At 42.9% G+C, this 25,834-nt stretch overlaps 1 protein-coding gene across 1 annotated transcript in view; it reads right to left on the reverse strand.

Moving 5' to 3' along the window:
• Positions 1–3,893, reverse strand: part of PLG (plasminogen) — a 52,383-nt gene extending 48,490 nt beyond the window's left edge. Inside the window, exon 1 of the mRNA XM_010373157.2 lies at positions 3,733–3,893. Within this exon, the coding sequence (XP_010371459.1) occupies positions 3,733–3,781 (49 nt within the window). The 5' untranslated portion in view covers positions 3,782–3,893. The remainder of the gene's footprint in view (positions 1–3,732) is intronic.
• Between the last annotated feature and the right edge of the window lie 21,941 nt (positions 3,894–25,834).

Below are 25,834 nucleotides of genomic sequence, written 5' to 3' on the forward strand. Positions count from 1 at the left end.
AATTTAGTTATGTAACAAATCTGCACATGTACCCCTGACTCTAAAAGTTGAAATTATAAAACAAAGAAAAACAGTTTCATTAACAGATTGCAAGATAGTAAAAGATTAACTGGATTGATAAACAGGTTAGAACTATGGAACCACTATGTTACCACATTAATGGAGATAAATCCTTAAATAAGAACAAATTATATGTTTGCTATCGATTGTGCCACGTCATGAGAGAAGAGTAAGGCACCACCAGTGGCAGTTGTATTACCAAGATTGATGTTGATTTGTTCATCCCTGGGTAGAAATGGAACTTGGAGGCCATTGCTTGATTTCTTACAATATGTGCTTTGGTTCTGACACTGTCACTTTAACTGGTGGGGGGCATCCTCTGAATGGTCCCCCTTGAGATACATAGATTTTGGTGCATGGATGATGTTGGAAATAAATAAGAACTGAACTAAATTACGTTACCACCTCGGACAAAAATTGGGCAAAACACTGGAGGGTAAGAAGCTCCCCAGCAAAGCAGGCCATTTTTGTACTGGGCTTCCTACAGTCACACAACACTACTAATTGGGGAGAAATCAGTTTTTTCAAGGTGTTGACAGGTATCTGGATTTTGGAGGAAACTGTAAAAAAACAGAACCTGGGACAAATACTGGTCTTGGTTTTTCCTTGAGATCAAATCTGAGACAATGAATCTGTCCGAAAGCTGCTTTCTGCCTTGTCATGGCAGAGGGTGGCCAAGGGGGCCTCAGCTGTGCTCCGACCACAAGGCTACAGAGTGTCCCCTGTCCTGAGGCTCTTCCGGACACCTGACTGAGCTTTGGCAGCTCGACTCCAAGCCTGGAGATGCCAGCTTCATCCTTGGCACAGAATGCTAGTGATTTTCACAGGGGTGAGAGGCCAAAAGAGGCTAATAAAATGAAGATAGCCAAGCTCTACGGAATTAGACAATGGGACAACCTTGACCACTCTGAGAGGTGTGGTGGGGGCCGCAGGCAGAGGGAGTGGGTTACAGAGTGACTGGGAGAGCAGTGGAGGCAGCAGCAGGAGACAAGCCTGACTCTGAAGACAGCGAGCCCTCCAGGGAACATGCGGTCAGGGGAGGTTCTGAAAGATGGCACACTTCAGAGCGCATTGGTTTGTATTCTGGTGACAAGTATCCAGTAGGAAGGCAAATGAACAGATTCTCATTCTCAGAAAGGCCGGTCCTGACCTCCTGAGAGTACACAAAGCACAAGGGGCAGGACAGGAGGAGGATGCACCCTCATCGATTCATGCAAAGTCCTAGGCCAAAGTTCCCCTGCTCCCCACCTCTGGGACTTTGTCCTTCCTCAATTTAAGATGCTCCAGGCTGGAAAAATGGATTATTGAGCAGGAGTTGGCTGATGCATTCTAAACCCAATCCACCAAAAAGCACTTGAGAGATGTATCAAAGGATCGCAAACAAATAGATGCTTTAGGCCCGTATCCATGTCTTCACCCTGCACTTTCTGTCAACTTGAACTCTCATTTCCAAGAAGAGTTGTGTTTTGGTTACTTCTACAGCTCAGAATGTGACTTCAAAACACACCATAAATCCACAAAGTGTGTCCTACAGTGAGTTAAGTTAAACTTTCTGAAGAGTTTTTTTAAAGTATAGCAGAGCAGGCTACAACTGATGTTCAAAAAAAGAAAACTTCCATTTATTTCCCCCTTCAATTAAGTTACCTCTGTGTCATGTTATTATGCTTCATAGCACATCACTGCTGAGATCCCCTCCCCAGCTCCTGTTCCTAGGAAATATCCCAAATCATAATCAAACATTTTTCTTTTTAATTTGAAATAATTTTCCCCCATTTTCTTTTCTCTTATTCACCTCTAGGACTCATGTGGCAATAGGATTTGATAGGGCTTATCTGCCGGCAAGGAAACATCAAACAAATCTTTGAGTGGAAAAATACATTTATATTATAGGTAAAATGCAGATATATATTGCTACTGATGCAAATGTATTTTATTAATGCTGTGAGAATTTCTTCCTCACTGTGGTGTGTGAATGTGTATGCATATTTGCATGTGTTAAAGACTTAGTAATTTGTGAAATGGAACATGTTTCTCCACTTCCCACTAAGCATGGCTGTAAAAGAAACTTTTTCCTCTCCCCTGGCATTCCAACATACTGGAAAGATGATATATCCACAGAAAGCCTTGCTTTCCAAAAATGAGAGAATGTGCCCCCTAGGTTGGTTAAAACATATGTTAATCCTGTGGCAGAGAAGTTTGTTCTAGCCTTTTGGTGTAGCCCGCTGATTAAGTTCGTAGTGATCTATGTTCTAGTTTCCATGGGCTGAAATATAATATTCATACCCCCCAACACACATCGATTTCTTACAAAAGTTTCTTTGTTTAATTTTCTCCTGCTCTGTATTTTCTTTGATAGTTCCTTGAATGGCTTCCACTAAATTCAAATGTATTTGGCTCTAAAGTGCAACTTGTAAAATTTTATCTGGTAATTTATAGATTGAATTTCAAGTATGTATACATTATTTACATGAAGAACTACTAGCAAATTGTATGATTCCGTTTCTATGAAATGTTCAAAATGGCAAAGATATAAATACAGAAAGTAGATTAGTGGTTGCCAGAAGCTGCAGATTGGGGGTAACAGCTAAGGAGAATGGAGTGCCTTTTTGGGGGTATGAATAGTTTAAAAATGTATTCTGATGGTGGCTGCACAACTCTCAATATATTGAAATCCATTGGATTGTATGCCTTAAATGAGTGAATTCTATATGTTAATTATATCTCAATAAAGCTTTTTTTTTTTTTTTTAAAAAAGAAAAAGAACTACTAGAACATGTTTAGAATATTCTTTCAAAGGCTTAAACAAAGCTGAAAAGTGAGAAGAGCCCTAGATTCCTTCTGGGAAACCTGGCTTAAATCCAGGTTTCTTTATTTTCCTGATTTCAGAATTTGGTCACTGAGCAAATAACATGATTTTCCTAAGTCTAGATTTCTTTGTTTATAAAATGAGGATGAATATGCCACCCTATCTATACCACGAGCTAAATAAGCTGCTGTTTGTAAAGAACACACACTCACACTGACATTTACACACAGGTATGTATGTATGTATAAAAATGTGGGGACCTAACCCAAGCACTAAGTGAATATTTGTTGAATCACTATCTGCATACAGCATCTGGCAAATGGATGCGTGTAATTTCTCCAGGGATAAGCAGCAAACGCATACCTATGGAAAGCCTTATTCAGGCCATAACAAAGAGAGAAATGCTGAGTCCCCGACCCCACCACCACCATGAACTGGTGAGGGAACAGAATATATTCAAAGAGATATTTCATTGTTTTAACTTGCAAGTGAGGGGAGCATGACACAGTAACAGAGATGATATAAATTAATCAAACTGGGAATGAGGCAAAGAGCTTAGCCATCCTTTGCATAGTTAGCTACACTGGCTGTTTTTCAATTAGACCAGCCATTATGTGAGGGCACTCATTTAGATTAGAAAAATCACCCATTATTTTCTCTGCCCATTCATTCCAGCACCCTGACAATCTTCACAGGAAAATTAAACTTATTTCTTGAAGAATTCCTCAATCTTATACAAGATTTTCAACTGGGAGTTTCATGAATCAAAAATTAAACGAATTGCACATAAAGCCATGGCATATGTATTTTTACTACATTGTGGGAGAAAAAATAATTATTATAATTAAAAAAAAACTATGTCTTACCTGATTTCAGAAATAAAAGAAGTAGAAGAACCACTTCCTTATGTTCCATTTTGGGACTGGCCGGCAGTGCCCAGAAAGTGTGTCCCAATCCCAGGATGTTGTTGACTTACATGAGAGTAAACGCATCCACAAACCAGATAGTCAAATTAAGTTAATTATTCTCTCAGAGACCCATGCCACTGCCTCAGCAGGGTTCAAACATTACCTTGAATAAAGGGTCCTTACAAAAGGTTTGAGTGGAATCTGCAATAGATGCTGGGAAGTGGTGAAGGCCATCTCCCCCCTCGGCTGCTCCACGCTGACATCATGTCTCCTTACTCCTTCCCTCACCCCTGGTACTTGATCCCTCGCAATTAGTCTTGTTTCCTCCCCTCTTCTTTTATTCCCTTTCTTTTGGAGAAAATAAAATCATAAAAGTATCTCACATTTGCTGGTACCTTCCGTGACGAGACCCTCTGCCAAGCACTGCACCTTCATAGCTTCCCTCAATCTTCCCAACAGGCAGTGCTGTTCTCATTCCTGCTGTTCCAGGGATGGGGCTGAGGCCTTCCCCCTAGGTTGTGTGGCTACCCAGGGGTGCAGCTGATAGACGCAACCCTTTCAGGTCTTAGATGACAGACTTAAGTTAGGTGTAAACATTGATATCTCCACATCCTACACCAAATGACATAGAAATTACAACGTAAGTGAAAATATTTTATTATCTTCAAAATTTCTTTATTCCCCGTGAATTCACATGTTTTCTGTAATTATAAACTATGTTATAAGACATCAATCTTTCACCCAAATGAACGTATGGCATATTATTATATTCTCATTCTCATGAAATAAAGCAAGAGTGGTAGCATTAAGTGAAAAGCGTCTATGTCAATTTTAAATGTTGAATCTGTAGTTTTCCCTGACTTAAGGCTAGAGCGACCAGGTAGTACGTATGCTTTAAAACTTCTATTTTAGTGTTCAAAGATATTTAGGAATAATCCAATTGACCTCTCTGTTTTAGATGTGAAATAAGGACCAGAAAGCATCGTTCCTGTTTCCAGGCAGTGAAATTCCTTCTTATTCGTTAACTAGCAAAAGAGTAGAGATGGGAGCCCAGTGGTCTTGGGTGGAACGTCCTGCGGAATTCCCTGGGATTGAGGAACCATGCAGAACCCTCGAGAAGAAACCACGTTGGGCAATAAGAGGGCGGCCCCATGTGAGGGACAGGGGGGACCTAATCACATTTCCTGATTTCCTATTTTAGCCTCACTCTCCTCTCTCCTCAAATTCTTACCACTCCCTTTATCCTCTCTGACTCACCTCATGGCCCAGTTCATTAAAGGGGAGAGAAGATGGAGGTAAGTTGAGAAACCAGCAGTGAACACACGTTTTATTTTTAATGTGAAATGTCTCTTCGGGGGCTTATGTTGGGTGTGCTTTAGAAAGTACTTTGGGGGAAAAAAAACAGACTCTACTAATATATAATGCTTCCAGCATGTATTTACTTCCACTTAAAATATTATTTTAGCAGTTCCTCTTGGATAAGGCACCTTGGGAATGATGTTGTCAGAAATTCTATATCCACATAATTTTCTTTTCCTGTTGTTTTGGTTTTGACTTGGGTGGTGTTGGTATAGCTCTTGCCCAACTTTCCCCTGGTAGTTGTTGGATGCACTCAATTCTACAAATGTGATTTTGTAAATTAGTTGCCCTCCTAATGGCCTCCTGGCTGTACATTCTTCCCTACCTTCATAATCCATCAGCATCGTGAAAGCACAGAGAGATGTTGAGCAGAGCTCTGTGCTGGAGCCACCACACTCTGTAGCCTGTAAGAGAGGAGCAAAGAGGAATGAATGCGTTGCTCAGGTATAGACAGGGGTGGGCGCATAGACACTTCTGCTGTGGCACGGCCCTTCATGTCCAGGGTAGGCATGAAGCAATGGACTATTCCAGATTGTGCATAGGAATCTGCACTGCACTCTTAGAGGGATTTTTGCTCTAAAGACAACTAATTCAAAATAAGGCGCTTTCTACCTGAAAGAATGGCATGAACTGAGAAAAGATATATATATAGAGAGAGATCTCTGTGTACTACGATCAGGTTGCACATATTCTGAGATTTGTGTATTCTTATTTAGTTCAATTCATTATTTATTGACCACTTACTGTGTATAATATTATATTAGATTCTTTTAGGATTACAGTTAACCCTTGATCAACTTGGGGGCTTGGCACGCTGTCCATACACAGTAGAAAATCCAGGTATAACTCTGACTCCCCCAAACTTAACTACTAATAGCCTGTTGTTGGCCAGCAATAGTTAATAACATGTATTTTGTATGTTATATGTATTATATATCGTATTTTTACAATAAAGTAAGCTAGGGAAAAGGGAACACTTGTAAGAAAATCATAAGGAAGAGAAAATACATCTACAGTACTGTTCTGTATTTATCCATACAATAAGTTTACACTGCCTGTTTACAAGATGAATCATCTGTCTGAAATGGAAGCAACCCCAGCTGCAGACCTCAGTCTCTGTTACATATCAAGCAGATGAAGTTTTTCTTGTAATGTCAAATGTCATGACTTTTCTCTGCTTCTTGGGAGCACTTCCAGCATCACTAGTGCCGACGGTGTTATTCAAGGTTTACAGTACAGCACGAAACAGGAGGAAAATACATGCGAACAGGGAGAGGACACTTTTTACTGTGATGCACACTGGGGATGAACTGCTCGTGCCGGGATGTTGAGCATCACAGCACATTTTTTTTTTTTTTTTTTTTTTTTTTTTGAGACGGAGTCTCCCTCTGTCGCCCGGGCTGGAGTGCAGTGACCAGATCTTGGCTCACTGCAAGCTCCGCCTCCCGGGTTTACGCCATTCTCCTGCCTCAGCCTCCTGAGTAGCTGGGACTACAGGCGCCCGCCACCTCGCCCGGCTAGTTTTTTTTTTTTTTTTGTATTTTTTTAAAAATTTATTTATTTATTTTTATTATACTTTAAGTTCTAGGGTACATGTGCATAACGTGCAGGTTTGTTACATATGTATACTTGTGCCATGTTGGTGTGCTGCACCCCTCAACTCGTCAGCACCCATCAATTCATCATTTATATCATGTATAACTCCCCAATGCAATCCTTCCCCCCGCCCCATGATAAGCCCCAGTGTGTGATGTTCCCCTTCCTGAGTCCAAGTGATCTCATTGTTCAGTTCCCACCTATGAGTGAGAACATGCGGTGTTTGGTTTTATTGTTCTTGTGATAGTTTGCTAAGAATGATGGTTTCCAGCTGCATCCATGTCCCTACAAAGGACGCAAACTCATCCTTTTTTATGGCTGCATAGTATTCTATGGTGTATATGTGCCACATTTTCTTAATCCAGTCTGTCACAGATGTACATTTGGGTTGATTCCAAGTCTTTGCTATTGTGAATAGTGCCGCAATAAACATACGTGTGCATGTGTCTTTGTAGTAGAATAATTTATAATCCTTTGGGTATATACCCAGTAGTGGGATGGCTGGGTCATAAGGTACATCTGGTTCTAGATCCTTGAGGAATCTCCATACTGTTTTCCATAATGGTTGAACTAGTTTACAATCCCACCAACAGTGTAAAAGTGTTCCTATTTCTCCACATCCTCTCCAACACCTGTTGTTTCCTGATTTTTTAATGACTGCCGTTCTAACTGGTGTGAGATGGTATCTCATTGTGGTTTTGATTTGCATTTCTCTGATGGCAAGTGATGATGAGCATTTTTTCATGTGTCTGTTGGCTGTATGAATGTCTTCTTTTGAGAAATGTCTGTTCATATCCTTTGCCCACTTTTTGATGGGGTTGTTTGTTTTTTTCTTGTATATTTGTTTGAGTTCTTTGTAGATTCTGGATATTAGCCCTTTGTCAGATGAGTAGATTGCAAAAATTTTCTCCCATTCTGTAGGTTGCCTGTTCACTCTGATGGTAGTTTCTTTTGCTGTGCAGAAGCTCTTTAGTTTAATTAGATCCCATTTGTCAATTTTGGCTTTTGCTGCCGTTGCTTTTGGTGTTTTAGACATGAAGTCCTTGCCCATGCCTATGTCCTGAATGGTACTACCTAGGTTTTCTTCTAGGGTTTTTATGGTATTAGGTCTAACATTTAAGTCTCTAATCCATCTTGAATTAATCTTCATATAAGGGGTAAGGAAAGGATCCAGTTTCAGCTTTCTACTTATGGCTAGCCAATTTTCCCAGCACCATTTATTAAATAGGGAATCCTTTCCCCATTTCTTGTTTCTCTCAGGTTTGTCAAAGATCAGATGGCTGTAGATGTGTGGTATTATTTCTGAGGACTCTGTTCTGTTCCATTGGTCTATATCTCTGTTTTGGTACCAGTACCATGCTGTTTTGGTTACTATAGCCTTGTAGTATAGTTTGAAGTCAGGTAGTGTGACGCCTCCAGCTTTGTCCTTTTGACTTAGGATTGTCTTGGCAATGCGGGCTCTTTTTTGGTTCCATATGAACTTTAAAGCAGTTTTTTCCAATTCTGTGAAGAAACTCATTGGTAGCTTGATGGGGATGGCATTGAATCTATAAATAACCTTTGGCAGTATGGTCATTTTCACGATATTGATTCTTCCTATCCATGAGCATGGTATGTTCTTCCTTTTTTTTTTGTATTTTTTAGTAGAGACGGGGTTTCACTGTGTTAGTCAGGATGGTCTCGATCTCCTGACCTCGTGATCCGCCCGTCTTGGCCTCCCAAAGTGCTGGGATTACAGGCTTGAGCCATCGCGCCCGGCCACAGCATGTTTTAAGTGGATACTGGTAACACCTGAGCTCGTCGCAACAGCAAAAGGAGGAGGCTACAAAATTATTACAGTAGTGTGGTATGCACTGAGGTTAAATGTATGCAGTTACAATTGAATACTGTATCTTTATGTTTATATACGCCTTTCTCAACTGAGAATAGCACCATATACGATCTGTGAGTGTTTGTGTAAATAAGTTTTACTAAATTTTAACTTTTGCAATAGTTTTGTATATATTTTATGGTAGTAAATAATAAAAAAGACTAGGTATCTACATATATTTTATGCATTCATGACATACTTAACTTTTTCTACTTTTTTTTGATATTTCTAGCTACATGGTTTGTCTTTTGAGTTTTTTTCAAATTGTTGCAAAAAATCCAAAACATTTTCTAACACATTTATTGAAAAAAATCTGTAACAGTTCAGACATGTGTTGTTCAATGATCAACTATATGTCTAAAAAGTACAAATCAGTCTCTAACCTTCCCCAGCCTCTGTATGCTAAAGGAACTACAGAAAACTTTCAAACGCAAAATGTGTGGAGATTCTGCTGCTGCACTTGTAGCAGGCATAAGAACATTCAAATAGGCTGGGTGCGGTGGCTCACGCCTGTGATCCCAGAACTTCGGGAGGCCAAAGCGGGTGGATCATGAGGTCAGGAGTTCGAGACCAGCCTGGCCAGCATGGTGAAACCCCATCTCTACTTAAAATACAAAAAATTAGCCGGTCATGGTGGCGTGCTCCTGTAGTCCCAGATACTGGGGAGACTGAGGCAGGAGAATTGCTTGAACCCAGCAGGCGGAGGTTGCAGTGAGCCGAGATTGTGCCATTGCACTCCAGCCTGGGTGAGACAGCAAGACTCTGTCTTAAAAAAAGAGAAAAGAACATTCAAATAAGATTGGAGACAAATTGAATTTCCTTAGCTCTGCCCTGCATAAGGCCTGCAATCAAGATCCACTCAGGTCCTCTTATGAAGGAATAGACATCTCTTCCAGCATTAAAATGGTAAATTCCTTGCAAGTATTTACGAAGAAAGTTATAAACACCAGGAAACGCCAACCTCACTAGGAGGTGAGGTACAGTTCACCCTTCCGTCTCATCTGAAGTGGAAACTGCAGCCAAGTCACAACTTCCTAGGTGATGCATGTCCATGCAAGCTGGACTGCATTGCTGGCCTGACATTTGCACCTGCCAGCTCCTTGCCACCCCCACTTTCCACCTTCCTGCAGCCCAGGCTCTGCTGCCTGGGAACTGCCATTCTAGGACAACTCATTTCATCAAAATGAACATCTCTGCATAGCCGCAAGAGGACAGTATCATTTCCAAATGGAAATAGCAAGAACTTAATTAATCTACTAAGGACTCATGTACAGCATCCCTCTGTCATGGTAAGGGTCCTCAGAAAGTTTATCTGTGCCCTCCACGCCAATGTGCAGATTGTTTTTACTGCTGTTTTAGTGTATTAGGGCATATCAGCGAGGAGACTTGTACTAATTAACCTGGAGGCGGCTCTTCTTTCATTAGTTGCCCTTTTCCACATGTTAGCCTTTGTTCATCAGTCCCCAGGACCATGCAGTGAGATGCTTATCAGCCCTCATGTCCCATAAAGAGATAGCAGGCTATCTCTCAGTTAGCACAGTGGTTAAAATGTAATCCACTGGGGGACATTTATTTTTCTTTCTCTCTCTCTCTTTCTTTCTTTCTCTCTTTCTTTCTCTTTCTTTTCTTTTTTTTTCTTTTCTTTTCTTTTCTTTTGGAAACAGAGGCTGGCTCTGTCACCCAGATGGAGTACAGTGGTGCAAACACAGCTCACTGTAGCCTTAACCTCCTGGATTCAAGCGATCCTCCCACCTCAGACTCCAGAGTAGCTGGGACCACAGGTGTACGCCACCATGCCCAGCTATTTTTTTTTTTTTTTGTATTTTCTGTAGAAACAGGGTTTTGCCATGTTACCCAGGCTGGTCTTGAACTCCTGGGCTCATGGGATCTTCCTATCTCAGTCTCCAGAAGTGCTGGGATTACAAATATGAGGCACTTGCTTGGCACTAGGGGACACTTTCTAAGTGAGATCTAACTCATTCAGGGCTCAGTGAGGTGATATTTTCTTAATTGAATTGTGCTTGAAAAAATCTAGGTATCTATTCATCTTTGAAAAAAATTAATTTTCATTGGCCGTCTCCTCATCATTAATAAGCATGGCCGTGTTACATGCTTAAGACAAATATTAGCAGAGAAGAAGACAGTCAGTCCCGGATAACTTAGTAGCCGGCATTGAGGCAGCACCAGGACTCCACAGAGGAGAGTCAAGGGTCATTCTGCCCTGAGGTCCAAACTCACCATGGATAAAACAGAGATGCACTAAACCATCCTTCCCATCTGTCACATTCATTGTTCTCTAAGCTCATACAGAAAAAAAAAAAAAAAAAAAATCTTATCTTACAGTATGTCAGGGAGATAAGTCATGTAGAAAAACATTAAAATCTTTTCAGGAAAGCAAATGAGCGCACAAAAAAACCTGATGAAATCTGAGCAAGGTCTGCTGACTAGTTTCTGATATTGTGCCAATGGCAACTTTCCGGTTGTAACCATGAACTATAGTTACATAAGATACTGCCTGAGGGAGGCGGGGCCATAGGCACAAGAACCTCTCAGTACTATATTTATAACTCATTGTGTTTATACTTATTTCAAAACAAAAATTATATGTATATATTTATATATATGTATACATGTATATGTTTGCATATACATGTGCCTATATTTGGATACATGTGTCTATTTTAGGAGGACCTAGGATGATGTAGCTGCTTTCATACTAGTTAAGAGAATTCCCAAAGTTCAGGGAAAGTCTAAAGTTATAGAGTTCCTAACTCAGGGTGTAGAAGTCAGATTTTGACGGATTCTCATGAGCTCCTGGGATAAGTGGGTGGGACAGAGAGGCTTTACCACCACCATGCTCCCTCCCTGGCTGGAGACCAGATGGTTAAGCACTGATGGGTGCTAGAGAGCAGCAGCCCCCAGTGTGGGTCCAGAACCTAGAGGCTGGAGTAATTCATGCCTGCTCCTGCCTCCCAGGTATTCAAGGGAAACCCACCATCTCCACACACCAGCAAAACACCAGCAAAACACCAGCAAAACAGAGGCCCCAAGTAATGACTTCTCCTTTCTCATCTCATCCTGCCACCTGACCAGCTCCTGGGCTCCTCAATCCAAAGTTGGGGAAGAGAGAAGGGAATGTCAGTGGAAACCACTTTTGCTATAAACGCTCATCCTTCAGATGTTCTTTCAGTGGGTACAGTGTTTAGTGCTGTGCTAGGTGCTGGGGAATCAAGAGTAAATACGAGGCCATCTTTGCCCTCAAGGAGTCTTTGGTCTAATGGGGTTGGGGCAGTGCAGGTCTGTAAACTGGAATTGTAAAAGTGAAGGTGGCCCAGGTCCCATTTGTTGTAGTGGTGCACAGAGAGAGAGTCTTGAGAGGTGAGGAGATACTTCCCAGAGGAAGTGACATCCAAGTTGAGACTTAGAAGACAGCCGGAAGGATGAGAAAGGAGAAGAATTCTGTGGAGTCCTAATTAGGCAAAAGGAATCAGGCTGGTGGCACTGAGAGAAAAAGAAAGAGAAACCAAATAAGCTATAAGTTTGCCTTTCTTCACGGTCCAGGACCATAGACCTCCTGCACAAATAACTCACAATCTTCCTGTGCCCAGCTGTTACCAGGCCCTCAGCTGATAGAAAAATGCAGGTTATCCCACTGCAACCTTGGTGTTATCAATACTGCCCAAAGCCCTCTTCAGCACGCAGCACAAGCAACATCCTATAAAACCCCCAGCAAGCCTTTGTCTCTTGGCATTCAGTTCCTCTCTTGCTGGCCTGCCCGTTGCTCCCTTGCAACATATTTTCATACTTTCTTTAATAAATCTGCCTTTCTTTATCTACAACTGTCTTGGTAAATTCTTCTTACTGCCCATGGGATACTGGCCTCAGACAGTTGCTTCACCTGCCAGCAGAAGAATATGTGCAGGATTCCAGAGGAAGGAGGAGAAGGCAGATGAGAGGAATTTGGCTAACATGGGGAAATGGTCCAATTGTGCAGGCTTCTCACTCTGTTTCTAGAAGTTTAGACTTCAGCCAAAGAAAGGCAGGGAGTACTGTTACTGAAGGCTTTTAAAATCCAAGGGTGGCTTGATCCCTCTGATTGCAGCATAGTGAGGAGGCCATAGGAGGTGAGAGATGAGAGGGAGTGAAAGAAGGCAGTGGAGAAAGAGAAAAAAGAATGTATTGGGGGATATTGAGAAAGTAGAATTGACATGATTTTGTGACTGATTGAATGTGGGGAATGAAATCAAGTATGCTGCCTGAATTTCTGGCTTGGACATCTAGTGGATAGTGGTATCATTCATTAAGAAGGAACATATAGGAGGGAATAAAATGAAATTGCCTGGGGACAATGTTATGTTTAGGAACTTGAGAAAACTCAAGTGGAAATTTCCAGAAGGGAGTTGGATATTCTGGTCTGGAACAGGAGTTCACAAACTATAGCCCATGAAGCAGCCCTATTTTTGTAAGTCAAGTTTTATTGGAACATGGCCACACCCATTCTTTTACTATTGTCTGTGGCTATATTTGCACTACCTTAGCAGAGTTGAGCAGATGGGACAGAGACAGTACAATGACCAGCAAGCCAATACAATATTTGTTATTGTCGCTTTACAGAAAAAGTTTGCCAATTCCTGGTGTACAGCCTAGGAAATAGGTCTGAGCTGGGATGTGGAATTAGCAGTTGTCAGCACATAGGTGGGATTGAAGCAATGGGGGTGGACAAGCTTGCTCAGAGAGAGAAAAAGAAGCCTTGGGGTAAAGCCCTCAACAACACAAGGACCCAGAAGAAGAGAATTCTCTAGAGATGACTGAGAACAATTAGCCAGAGGGGAGAATTGACAGTGAGTCCAGAGAAACCAGCAAAAGTGAAATTTGTAAAAAGGTGGGAGCGGTCGTGGGTACCAAAGACTTGTGAGAAATCAAGTGAGATGTATCCTGTGTGTGCCAGAAGGTGAGAGCAAATGAGCCCAACATAACCTGAATAATACCAATCTCAATGGCCCAGGCTCCCAGCAAAGTCTACTCTGGCTACCACTACCACTAAATATATGTAAAACTCAGTAAAATAGCAATTTTAATTAAATAAATTCCTGACCTATCTCTGTAATACTCCCTTCCCAACATTTTTGCCTGCGTACTCTTTGATTGCCTCTTCAATAATGTTGTAATATCATATTCTATGAGAGAAGAGAATAATAAACTATTTTGGCTCTAGTATTTTATTGTTGATAGATTTACATTTTACTTCTGGCTTCATAGCTCATGATAGATAATGGAAGATAAGTTTTCAGGATTCTTGGCACACTTAGGAAAACCTTTATCAAACTATTTTTATGTATGAGCGGTAAGATTTGGAATAATTCCCAGATGGGATGAGCTAGACTCTTTTCTAGCTTTGTACATTTCTATTTTTCTTATTCAACTTTTAAGTTCAGGGATAAAAGTGCAGGGTTGTTACATAGGTCAACATGTGTCCTGGGGGTTTATTGTGCAGATTATTTCATCACCCAGGTATTAAGCCTAGTACTCATTAGTTATTTTTCCTGAGGCTCTCTCTCTTCCCATCCTCCAAACTCTGATAGGCTCCAGTGTGTGTTGTTCCCCTCGATGTGTCCCTGTGTTCTCATCATTTAGCTCCCACTTATAAGTGAGAACATGCGCTATTTGGTTTTCTGTTCCTGTGTTAGTTTGCTAAGAATAATGGCCTCCAGCTCCACCCATGTTCCTGCAAATCCACATGTCATGTGACACAATCATGATGTAATCTATGGTCTTGCATATTTACGTTACACCACCAGGTAAGTCGGCACAAGGGAGGTTAGGACTATTCTGAAATCTGTTTTACACAGGGACAGCTAGTAATAACATATATAGAAGTGACTCCATACCACATAAATAAATCCCAAGGAACCCAAACTCAATGACTCAACTCAATTCTTCTTTTGCTGGATCCTCAAAATGCCCATATCATCTCCACCACCACCCAACATGAGGGTAGAAAGAGATCAGAATTTTAGCCAATTACAGCTAAAATGTCTGCTTTTGCAAACTTGACAAAAGCAAATGACCAAATGAATACCTTGCCAGGGCCCCTCCAGAGCCTCAGAAGGGGACTGTTGAAGTTGTCTTTTGCTATGGGATGAATCAACCCAAAACATAGTGGCTTAAAATAAGATGAATTATTTTATTTCTGAATTCTGAAGGTCTGCTGGGTTTGACCAGGGGATTCTCTTTCTTGTGGTCACTTATGAGGTCAGTGGTGGTTAGGGCTGAAACCATCTCAAAGCTTTCCTCACTCACATCTCATGGGTAATCCCAGCTGTTGCTGGAATCTCATCTGGGACTATCGGCCAAAACACTCAGAACTTCTCCATGTATCCGGGCTTCCTAGAAGCATGTAACTGGCTTCCAAGAAAATCGGGCAGAAGTTATTTCTCCTTTACAGTCTAGCCTGGAAATACTCCAGCATCATCTGCATGAGAGTAACAAGTCTCCCCAGGTTCTAGGGAAGGACATATAGACCACACCTTTCCATGGGAGGACTATCGGCCTCACACTGTAAGAAGAGTACATGTGGTTGGAGTCTTGTGGCTGCCATCTTGGAAAATACAATCTGCCATGGGACTCATGCAATGAAGGAAACCTGAGCCTGAATGTTATTAGCTTCCCTGTGCATCCGTCTCTATTTATGCATGTTCCAAAATTCATCTCCTTCCAGAGCCTGCCAAAAGTGTCTCGCTATAATCCTTCTCTCTCCCACGTTGACACAGGTCAAATCCTTGAACTCTGTTGCCCAAATAGCTTCAAGCACATCTGCTTCCACTGAAGGTTGAGCCACAGGTTAGTCTCCTCCCCCTCCACTAGTGGTGGCACGAACCCCCAATATCACTGTGTCTTTGTTAGGTAAAGGGACTTGTATATTTATGGCACGTGGTATCTGGGGAATAAGCTCTGGCTGTCATTGCACACAGGAAGTTAGATTTCTGCTATTTCAGAGGATAGCCCCCCCTTGTGTTCAGTCAGAGGTGTAAATACATACAGTTTTATGGGAATCAAAAGTGTTGCAATCTTTAATTGCCATAAACATGCAATCCTTCTTCCACAAAGCATGCTGAAGGATGTGCTTTTTGGTGCTGTGGTGGCAGGGTTAAAATGGATTTTTGGCATTCGTCCCACTTTCTATCTCAAACAAATAGTCCCTTCAACCTGACATCATGGTGTTGGGGGAGACCTCTGAGTGCTTGGCACAGCCAGCCATGTGGTATGGAGCCACTTCTGTGGCTGTACCACCATCTGACAGTAACCTTATGAGAGACCCCAAGGGAGAAAACTGCCTGGTCAAGCCCAACCAACCTCCTTTTTCCCTTAATGGAACATTCCCTCAGGAAGCCTGGCTGTTTCTAACAAATTGATCTTGGCCCAGAGTCATCCCAATTTGTAGAAGATTTTATATCCCTGCACCTCAATAATCATTAGAGTGCTGGCATCTCAGTATTTTTCTTCCAGGCAGAGCTCTGGCCTACCAGGTGAATCAGGGTTGTGTTTAGATGGTTAGGAGGCTCCTCCCAAGTTTAAAACAGTGTCCAAGCCCCAACTGTAAATCAACTAGGGAGACACGCCAACCCTAATCACCAGCACTGTCAGAGCTCCAGTCCCCACTCTACCAAGATGTCCTTTTAGAAAGATAAAGACTAAAAAATGCTCACTGAGTTTGGTGATGAGAGTTAGTAGAGGGGTGGGAAGAGAAATCATGCCATATGTTTCAGCCCGTTTGTGCTGCTGTAACAAAGTGTCACGGTCCTTTATGGATTACCCAGATGACAGCCTGGGTAACCCATATAGGACAGAAATGTATCATCTCACAGTTCTGGAGGCTTCAAAGCCCCGGATCAAGGTGCCAATTATTACAGTGTCCTCACGTGGCAGAAGGCGGACAGTAAGAGGATGAACATTGTGTCTTCACACAGCAGGACAGTGAAAGAGCCTGAACTCACTCCCGCAAGCTCCCTTTAAAGCAGCATTAATCGGCCTAAATTCCCAAAAGTCCCCGTCTCCGAACACTGTTGCGTAGGGGATTAAGTTTGCAACATGTTGGGCTGAGGGTAGCAGCTCATACCTGTAATCCCAGCAATTTGGGAGGCCAAAGCAGTGGATCCCTTGAGTTCAGGAATTTGAGACCAGTGCAGGCGACATGGAGAAACCCTGTCTCTACCAAAAATCAAAAATTAGCCAAGTGTGGTAGCACACACCTGTAGTCCCAGCTATTTGGGAGGCTGAGGTGGGAGGATCACCTGAGACCAGGAGGTCGAGGCTGCAGTGAGTCGAGATTGCACCACTGCACTCCAGCCTGGGCGACAGAGTGAGACCTGGTCTCAAAAAAACAAAACAAAAAAAACCACAAAAAAACCACAAAAAACCATTTGTAAGACGTGAATTTTGAGGCATACATTCAGACCACAGCATCACAGCTGAAGAGTCAGTGGGAAACAAAATGGAAACCCCATATTAGGGTAACTCTGAAGAAATGTGTCTGCCACGAAGCCAAGAGAGAAGGAGTTGGAGGTCCAGGGAGTGCAGACGGCATTTCAGTGCTCACAGGAGAGCGTCCATAGACGGCGAGAAGAAAGAAGGGGTTACAAAGCCTGAGTTCCTGAGGAGAGTGGGGCTGTCACTCGAGGAAAGGTAGTCCCTGCGGGGAAAGGACAAAGGAGTTGGGCGGCGACAGGGGGTCCGCTGTCCTCACAGCAGGAAACGGAAGGAGGTTCCCTCAGGGCTTTTTGCCGCCCGGAAGTACAAGGCGCCTCCATCTTCAGAGCATGAAGGGTGTGGGGTGGGGCAGGAGACCTGAGGGAGTCGAGGTTTTGCACCCGATGAGGAGACACACAGAGGGAACGGGTGGGAACACAGGGCGCCTGCAGCCTCAGGAGGATCAGCTGTGGCCTGGTTTGCTCGTGTCGTCATTTGTCGTGGGCACCTTGTCCTTGGGGCCGGCCAGTTACTCGGCTTCCAGGCCCGTCATCCTACCGGAAGCACCCCCAGCTTGGGGATGTTGGAGGGGCCACGACCCCACTTGGCTGGGAATGGAGTGTGTGAGCTGCCCTGGGCTGAATCTGGGTGCGGGGAGGAGAGGGGACTTAGAGGAGAGAGGGACAGTGAACTTGGTTTTGTGTGGCTGATTGGAGTGTCAGTGACAAACGACTGTATTTGAAATATTAAATTTCCTTCTCTCACCAAGAATTCATTGTACCTGCCTGGCCCCTGAGGCTGACTGAGTTTGCAATCCCTGATGTGATGGGCTGAAGGTTTGTGTCCCCCCAAAATTCATATGCTGAAGCCCTGACTCACAATGTGCTAGTATTTGGAAGCAGGGCCTTTGGAGGTGATGAGGGTTAGATCAGGTCATGAGGGTGTGGTTCCCATGATGGGATTAGTGCCCATATAGGAAGAGGAACACACCAATCTACACACATACACACACACACCGTTCCTTTCCCTCCTCGAACAAGCTGAGGAGATGCCATGTAAGGGTGCAGCCAGGAGTGGCGCTGTCTAAAAGCAAGGAAAGAGATTTCATCAGACACTGCATCTGCCAACACCTTGATCTTGGACATCCAGCCTCCAAAACCGCGAGAAATAAATGTCTGTGTCTAACCCCCAGCCCTACCACCCTGCCTCCTATGTGTGGTGTTTTGTGATGGCAGGCCCAGCTGACTAAGGCACCTGGTTAAACCGGAATAAGCAGGTGAGGAGTACTGGGGGAGGGGTGAGAGAGGAAACCAGACTGGGCCAGATGACTGGGGAGACTGTCTTGCTAAATATTGTGCATTTTAACCCAAAGACTATGGCAAGCCCCTGAAGGCAGGGTGTGCCACAAATTTGGGGAGCCCTAAGCGCCTTGGAAAAGAAAAGAATGTCATTTGTGGAGAAAGGAGGTCCCCCTTTTCAAAGGTCATTTGACCTTCATGAAAGAATAGGTCCTCTGGTTCTTAGTGTTAGAGCTCAGTAAGGGAAGGTGGTTCCCCGAATTTTTAAAAGCCCTCTTCTGAATCCAGCAGTATGTGAGTCCCTTAAGAGTGGCCAGAGAAGAAAGAATCCACTGAGTTGACATTCCAGTTCAGTAAGTTGTAGGGACATTGTTTTGAAATAATCTGTAGGCAAGGGAGCACCAACTCATAACTCACCTCAAACCTGCAGGGTTCCTTAGCCCAGTTCTTAGTCCAAAACCCTTCCCTGTCTGGCCAGCAGTGATGGATTATTGCAAACCTTGTTCAGTTTCATTTGATCTACTTTGCAAAACCAAGTTCCAATATACAAATAACTGTGGGAGCTAAGGTCGCTGCATTTGGTCCCTCTGAGCAGCCTTTCCACCTACCAGGCCACAGTCAATAGTAATAACCATTGAACATCCTTGAGGCAATTATTTCAATATTACTTTGCATCAGTGACTGCACAAGAATTGCTCCAAGTGGAAGGACTGATGTTGGCAACCAGGCTTCCATCAGGGGCTGCAGACAGCCCTTGATCTTCACGTGGGAAGTTGCCTCTGAGTTCAGACACTCTGGCAATCCCTAGCTATCAACCTTCTGATAAGCAAGTAACTGGAAAGGTGAAATTAGACAATTACATTATTACCTTAGAGGACAATTAAGCATTGGTGGCTAATCAAAATATACCCTTTTTATGATTTTTATTTTACTGCTAGCTATGATTTATTGTAGGCTTGTCCATCTGTGCCAGGCACAAACAGCACTATGACTTACCTATACCGTGCTCCAATCACCAGAGTTTTTCTCTCTTATTATTACCATTTTATAGATCAGGACATTGAAACTTATTTGCCTAAGGTTATGCCGACAGAAATTGGCAGAGCCAGATTCTAACCCAAATATCTGGGTCTTAAGTGATTACTTTTAACCACTGCACTGCCATTTACTGCTGGGAGGAGGAATAATAATAATATCTTGATTGATGTTATTTGATTGATTAATGCCTAAAGTGTCTAGGCACCATACTAAGCTCTTTTTTAAATGTTTCATTTCATTTATAATTGACACATAGCAATCGTACATATTTATGGGGTATAGTGTGATGTTTTAATGCATGGATACATGGTATAATGATCAATTAGGGTAATCAGCATATCCATCACCTTAAACATTTATCCTTTCTTTGTGGTGAGAAGATTTAAAATCCTCTCTTCTAGTTATTCAAATATACAATACATTATTATTAACTATAGTCACCCTAGTGTGTAATAGAACAACCAGAACTTATTATTTCTAACTGGAACTTTGGACCCATTGACCAACCTTTCTCCATTGTCCTCTCTCCAACTACCCTTCTCAGCCTCTGATAACCATTATTCTACTTTCTAATTCTATGAGATCAAGTTGTTTGTTTTTTTTTAAAGTTTTAATCGACAAGTAATAATTGTACATATTCATGGTGTACATAGAAATTTTCAATACATATAATGTATAGTGATCAAATCAGGGTAATTAACATATCCATCATCTCAAACGTTTATCATTTTTTATATATTTGTGTTGGGAACATTCAACATCTCCCTTTTAGGTATTTGAAACTATTGACTATATTATTGCTGACATCCTACAGTGGTATAGAACATTAGGACATATTCCTCCTATCAAGCTGTAATTTTATAGCCTTTAACAACTCTCTTCCTATCCCTCCCTGCCCTGGATCCTTCTCAGCCTTTAGTATCTTCTGTCCTACTTTTTACTTCCTGTGTTCAACTTCTTTTAGCTGCCATATATGAGTGAGAACATGCAGTGCTAACCTTTCTGTTCTTGGCTTATTTAACATAATGTCCTCTAACTTCACCCATGTTACTGTGAATGATAAGATTCCATTATTTTTTATGGCTGAATAGTATTCCATGATATGTGTATATCACATTTTCTTTATCCATTCATTGGTGGTCAGACAACTAGGTTGATTCCATGTTTTGGTTATTGTGAACAGAGCTGCAATAAACCTGGGGCTTCAGATGACTCTTTGATATAATGATTTCCATTCTGTTGGATAAATGCCCAGTAGTGAGATTGCTGGATCATATGGTACTTTTATTTGTAGTTTTTAAAGGAACCTCCATACTGTTCTCCAGAGTGATTGTGCTAGTTTAAATTCCTACTGTGTAGGAAATTTCCCTTTTTTTCTGCATCCTCACGAGCATGCTATTTTTTTGTCTTTTTGATAATAGCCATCCTTACTGGGGTGATATAATAGCTCATTGTGGTTTAGGTTTGCATTTCTCTGAGGATTAGTGATGTTGAGCACATTTTCATTCATTTACTGGACATTTGTATGTCTTCTTTGAGACATGTCTACTCAGGTCATTTGCCTATATTTTAATTGGGTTGGTTTTTTGCTGTGGAGATGTTTGAGTTCCTTGTATATTCTGGATACTAGTCCCCTGTCCCATGAGTAGTTTTCACATATACGAGGCACCAAACTAGGTCCTTTACACAGGTTATTTGATTCACTCCTCACTCGGACCCTATGAGGGAGGTGCTATTACTGACACTCTCATCTTACTAGTAGAGAGTTCAGCAGAGGTTCATAGCTTCCCCAAAGTCACACAGCTAGTGTGGCGGATGGAGCAGGATTGGATGCCACAGCCAGGCCCTCCAGCCCTACACCTCACTGCTGCCAGAGCCTGCTCATCTGCAGTCACTGCCACAGGCATCAGTGGTAGTACCCAGAGTAAGCATTTATCGAGCACCTACTGTATTCACAGAATTCTGATCAGTCTGAAAGTCCAAGCAATGAAACAAACAAAGCCAAGGAATGATAGAAATCGCAGAGTTCAAACCAGAGTCTAGGACCTGAAGTGCACTGCATGGGCCAGGTTAAACTGAATGAAACATTCCTGTTTTGATCCCTTTCATTATTTGTTGTCCATACCCATAAATACCTTTATCAGTTTAGATGCGAAGTCAAAAACAAATAGGCAACGAATCAGCTCTTCCAACATTCTCTTTTCCTGAAAAAGGTTCTTTGAAAGCCCTGTTTTGCAGAGACTCAGTCCCTTTGCATGATGGGTAAATCGTAGAAGAACTCTACTAGGTCTTATGTTACATACTTAATGTGAAAGGTTGCTTCATCCAAAAGCCTGGAGTTTTCAGAGACATTGTCCTCAAACTTCCCCCATTGGAGAATACCAGCGCCTGCAGACAACAGCTCTGACGCACTTAAGACTTAAATACAACCCACAGAAGTGCTGGCTTGGCTGGGAAAACCTATTGCTAAGCAGAAGAGCAACATTGTTTTTTTTCTTTTCTGGAATTTGTAAACAGCATTTATTCTCAGCCTTGCCTTTGAAATGTTCCAGTTGGAACATTGGTGGGCAGCGTGCAAACAGAAGCGAACGTCAGCCAGGGCGGCAGGGGGCAGCAGACCCCACACTTTGTCCATGCTCAGGTGGGAGGGAGTTTCCGGCTCCAGAAACCTGTCGCGGGCTTTATCCCAAGCGACTTCAGCCAGCAGACGGCTCATGTCCTGAGGCCGCAAAATACGAGGTGGTAGTAGTGGGGGGCGTGAGGCTGAGAGTGGGGAGAGCAATCCAAGGGCGCCAGGGTGGGAGCCGCAGCGGGCCCATGGCCGCCCGGAGGACACTGATGCTTCTGGAGCGCGCGCGAGGGTCCAAGGCGGGGCCGGACCAAGGCCGCCTGCGCTCCGCGGAGGCGCGGTCTGAGGGACACGAGGCGGTGGCAAGGGACAGGAGGCGGGGGCGCGGACACAGGGCGCGGGAACGGGGCGGAGACATGGATGGGGCGCGGGTGGGCGGACTCCCTCCCGCAGGGCCAGGATGGCCAGGCCAAGGCCGCTGGGAAAGGCAGGACGCTCGCCCCTGCGCTGCCAGCTGGGCTCTTCCCCTTCCTCGCCTGCCCTGTGTTCCAGGGCGCGACCCCGCTCTGTCCAGACGCTGGCTCCCGGACTGACCCTCAGGTAGGTGGGTTGGAGCCCCTGAGAGAAGTGGGGTTTCAGGGAGGGCATTTCTGCTTCCAAGCGCAAGCACGTGGAGCCCGGATGCTCCAGCTCCTGGACCCTGGATTAGAAACTGGCAGGAGTAGGAGATGTTTTGCGGGAGGCTGCCCTCTGCCTTCCTCTGTTCTAACATCTGCTGGACTCAGGGAGTCTTAGCACCTGTATTTTTGACCAGAAAAAAAATTCGAACAGCAGAAAATCCAATGTGATGGGTTACGCCTTCTTAACGTGCCTCATTTAGCGTTGTAAGTTCCTTCCACAGACTGAGGTTTTTCGTGCAATTGATGTGATCCTATGTGAGCTATACAAAACAATTTTTGTTTACTGAATTTAGTTTAAAAGGCAAGAAGTTGCTTTCCACAGGGCACATTGATCCCCGGTGGAAAGGGATGTGTATGCCCTGAAACATGGAGAGTCACATGCGCTACTTGGTTTTGTGTAGAAGTAACATGAGATGATCTTTTCACTGATTTTCAGAATTGCGGTGAATTCACTTAGGAAAATAAGTATGTATATCAATGGATGACTAATATGGGCATTTACTTTAAATGATTTCACTGAAGCAGTGCTCCTAATATTTTGAGGCACAGTTTTTATTTGGTTCCTTGTTACCACATGATCAATTAGCTTCTTACTTCGTAAGTTATAGTGGGGTAAGGTGCTTCCTATTTTCTCTTTAAATTTCTTGTCGCTTATTTAAAGAAGCAATAGGCCTGGTGCAGTGGCTCTCTCCTGTAATCCCAGCACTTTGGGAGGCCAAGGTGGGCGGATCGCCTGAGGCCAGGAGTTCGAGACCAGTCTGGCCAACATGTTGAAACCCCATCTCTACTTAAAGAAAAAAAAAAATTAGCCGGGCATGGTGGCACACGCCTGTAATCCCAGCTACTTGGGAGGCTGAGGCAGGAGAATTGCTTGACTCCGGGAGGCGAAGGTTGCAGTGAGCCACGGTCAAGCCATTGCACTCCAGCCTGGGCGACAAGAGCAAGACTTCATCTCAGAAAAAAAAAAAAAAAAGAAAAAGAAGAGTCCTCAAGTCTTTGGCTAAATACAAAGCTGTGTATGCACAGGGAGAGGTTCCACAAAGAAAGAAGAGTAAGGAATAGCTACTGGGGAAAGAACAACTGCAGGGGAACAGTGAGCCCAATGGAGATGCCAGAGCTCACATAGCACTTTCAGACTCTTTTCAGTGTATATTTTATGCTGAGATTTTTAAATGAAATACTTTATGTGGACAGGAAAAATTGGTACCAAAGGGAAACTTTAACAATGAGGAAGAAACTTTCTGTAGAGGACAGGGGACAATATACACAAAGTCTGTGCTAAGTGTAAAATGAGCATATTCATCCTTAAAGCACATCAGAATTGAATACGAGTATTTATTCATTTCATTCATTGAATGAATTATTCATTAATTGAGTCAATGAAATAAATACAGCTCTTTGAGGATTTGAGACTACATTCACTCTTATTCATAGTCACCTGTGGTTTTGCTTTTCTCTGCATTTCTTTGCTGTTAGATGACTGCTGCATTGTTGAGTTGTATTTTGAGTGGATATTTTTGTTTGGTAATAGTGAAAATTTTAAATTGTAAAAAATGTATATTTATCCTTTCTCTCCCTTCTAAATATGTCACTGTAAAACATCATTCCCATGTGACAGTGTGTGCTGCAGACTGTTTAAAAATTGGGCAGCCAATTAGCAATGAAAAACAAGTGGCCCACCTTCAATATTTGCTTGTTGTTCATTTACATGCTCTTGGCACCAGTCCTAGACTCACATGTGCCCCAGAATAACATTCAGACCCTCAACTGGTCTTCTGTTACACTGTCCATGACCCAGTTCACTCCATGATATACAGCTCTCTGCTCCGTGTCCCCTGGGCTGGGCTCAAGTCAAGCAGTCAGTGACAGACTTCATTCCCAATAACAGAACCAGTTTGCATGACTCCCCATACATGTTGCAGCTTTGAAAACATTCATCTCAATGTTCACACTTTCATTTGGTATCAAGTATTTTACTGGGTTCTTACAACCATGGTGTAGTAACATTCACTGAGGAGGAAGTGGAGGATCCAAGGATGGAGCAAGTTGCTCTGGGCACACAAATGAATTTGCAATTTTACAGCCTCTTGGAGGCGTCTCAGTCAGACATTCTGTGCACTGATCAATGCCCTATTCAATTAATGTAAAAGGATGCACTTGGCATGAGATTCCAGTTGTGCACAGAATATACATGAGAAGTGTGCCTTTGTCATCTCTACTTTCAAAGGTGAAGGCCACCAGCAATTTCTGGTATGCAACTGATGCCTTTCAAATGAAACATTATATCTGTGTAGTCCATAGGCAACCACAGGCAAATGTGAGGGTGAAACGCTGTGTTCTACGTTGCTCTTTGTCAGTGAAGCAAGGCAGTGCCAGCTCAGAGGGCTCTGGGGCCTCAAGGAAGGGATGCCTGGATGTGGGTGTTGCAACTTCCAGCAGAGCAGTCAAACATAACTGCTGATGCTTTTCTTTCAGTTCTGCCATCATCACTGACAAAGTAATCCCAGCTTGTCTGCCATCCCCAAATTATGCAGTCGCCAACCAGACTGAATGTTACGTCACTGGCTGGGGAAAAACCCAAGGTGAGATAAATTCCATTGCCCACATAACAAATTGGTTTTGACCTACAGTCCATGTGACAAAATGATCATTTCAGAGAAAGCTGTGCAAATTCCTATCCATGAATGTGGTCCACCCACTGCTGATTTTGTCTGGGCACCCGTCTATTTCTGCATAATGGGTCTTCAAGGCACATGGTCAAGGGGTGGCAGACTGTTTCTTTGAGTCTCTCTCTCTTTTTTTTTTTTTCAGAAACTTTTTAATTCTATTTTAATTAATTTTAACTTTTTTTTTTTTTAGTTCAGGGTTACATGTGCAGGTTTTTTTGCATAAGTAAAGTTGTGTCTCGGGGGTTAGTTGTACAGATTATTTTGTCACCTAGGTACTAAGCCTAGTACCCAATACTTAGTATTTCCTGCTCCTCTCCCTCCTCCCACTCTTTTCCCTCAAGTAGGCCCCAGTGTCTGTTGCTCCCCTTTTTGTGTCCATGAGTTCTCATCATTTAGCTCCCACTTATAAGTGTGAACATGCAGTATTTAGTTTTCTGTTCCTGTGTTACTTTTCTAAGGATAATGGCCTCCAGCTCCATTCATGTTCCTGTGAAAGACATTATCTCTTTCTTTTT

This window comes from Rhinopithecus roxellana, chromosome 4 (assembly GCF_007565055.1).
Source record: "Rhinopithecus roxellana isolate Shanxi Qingling chromosome 4, ASM756505v1, whole genome shotgun sequence".
NCBI lineage: Eukaryota > Metazoa > Chordata > Mammalia > Primates > Cercopithecidae > Rhinopithecus > Rhinopithecus roxellana.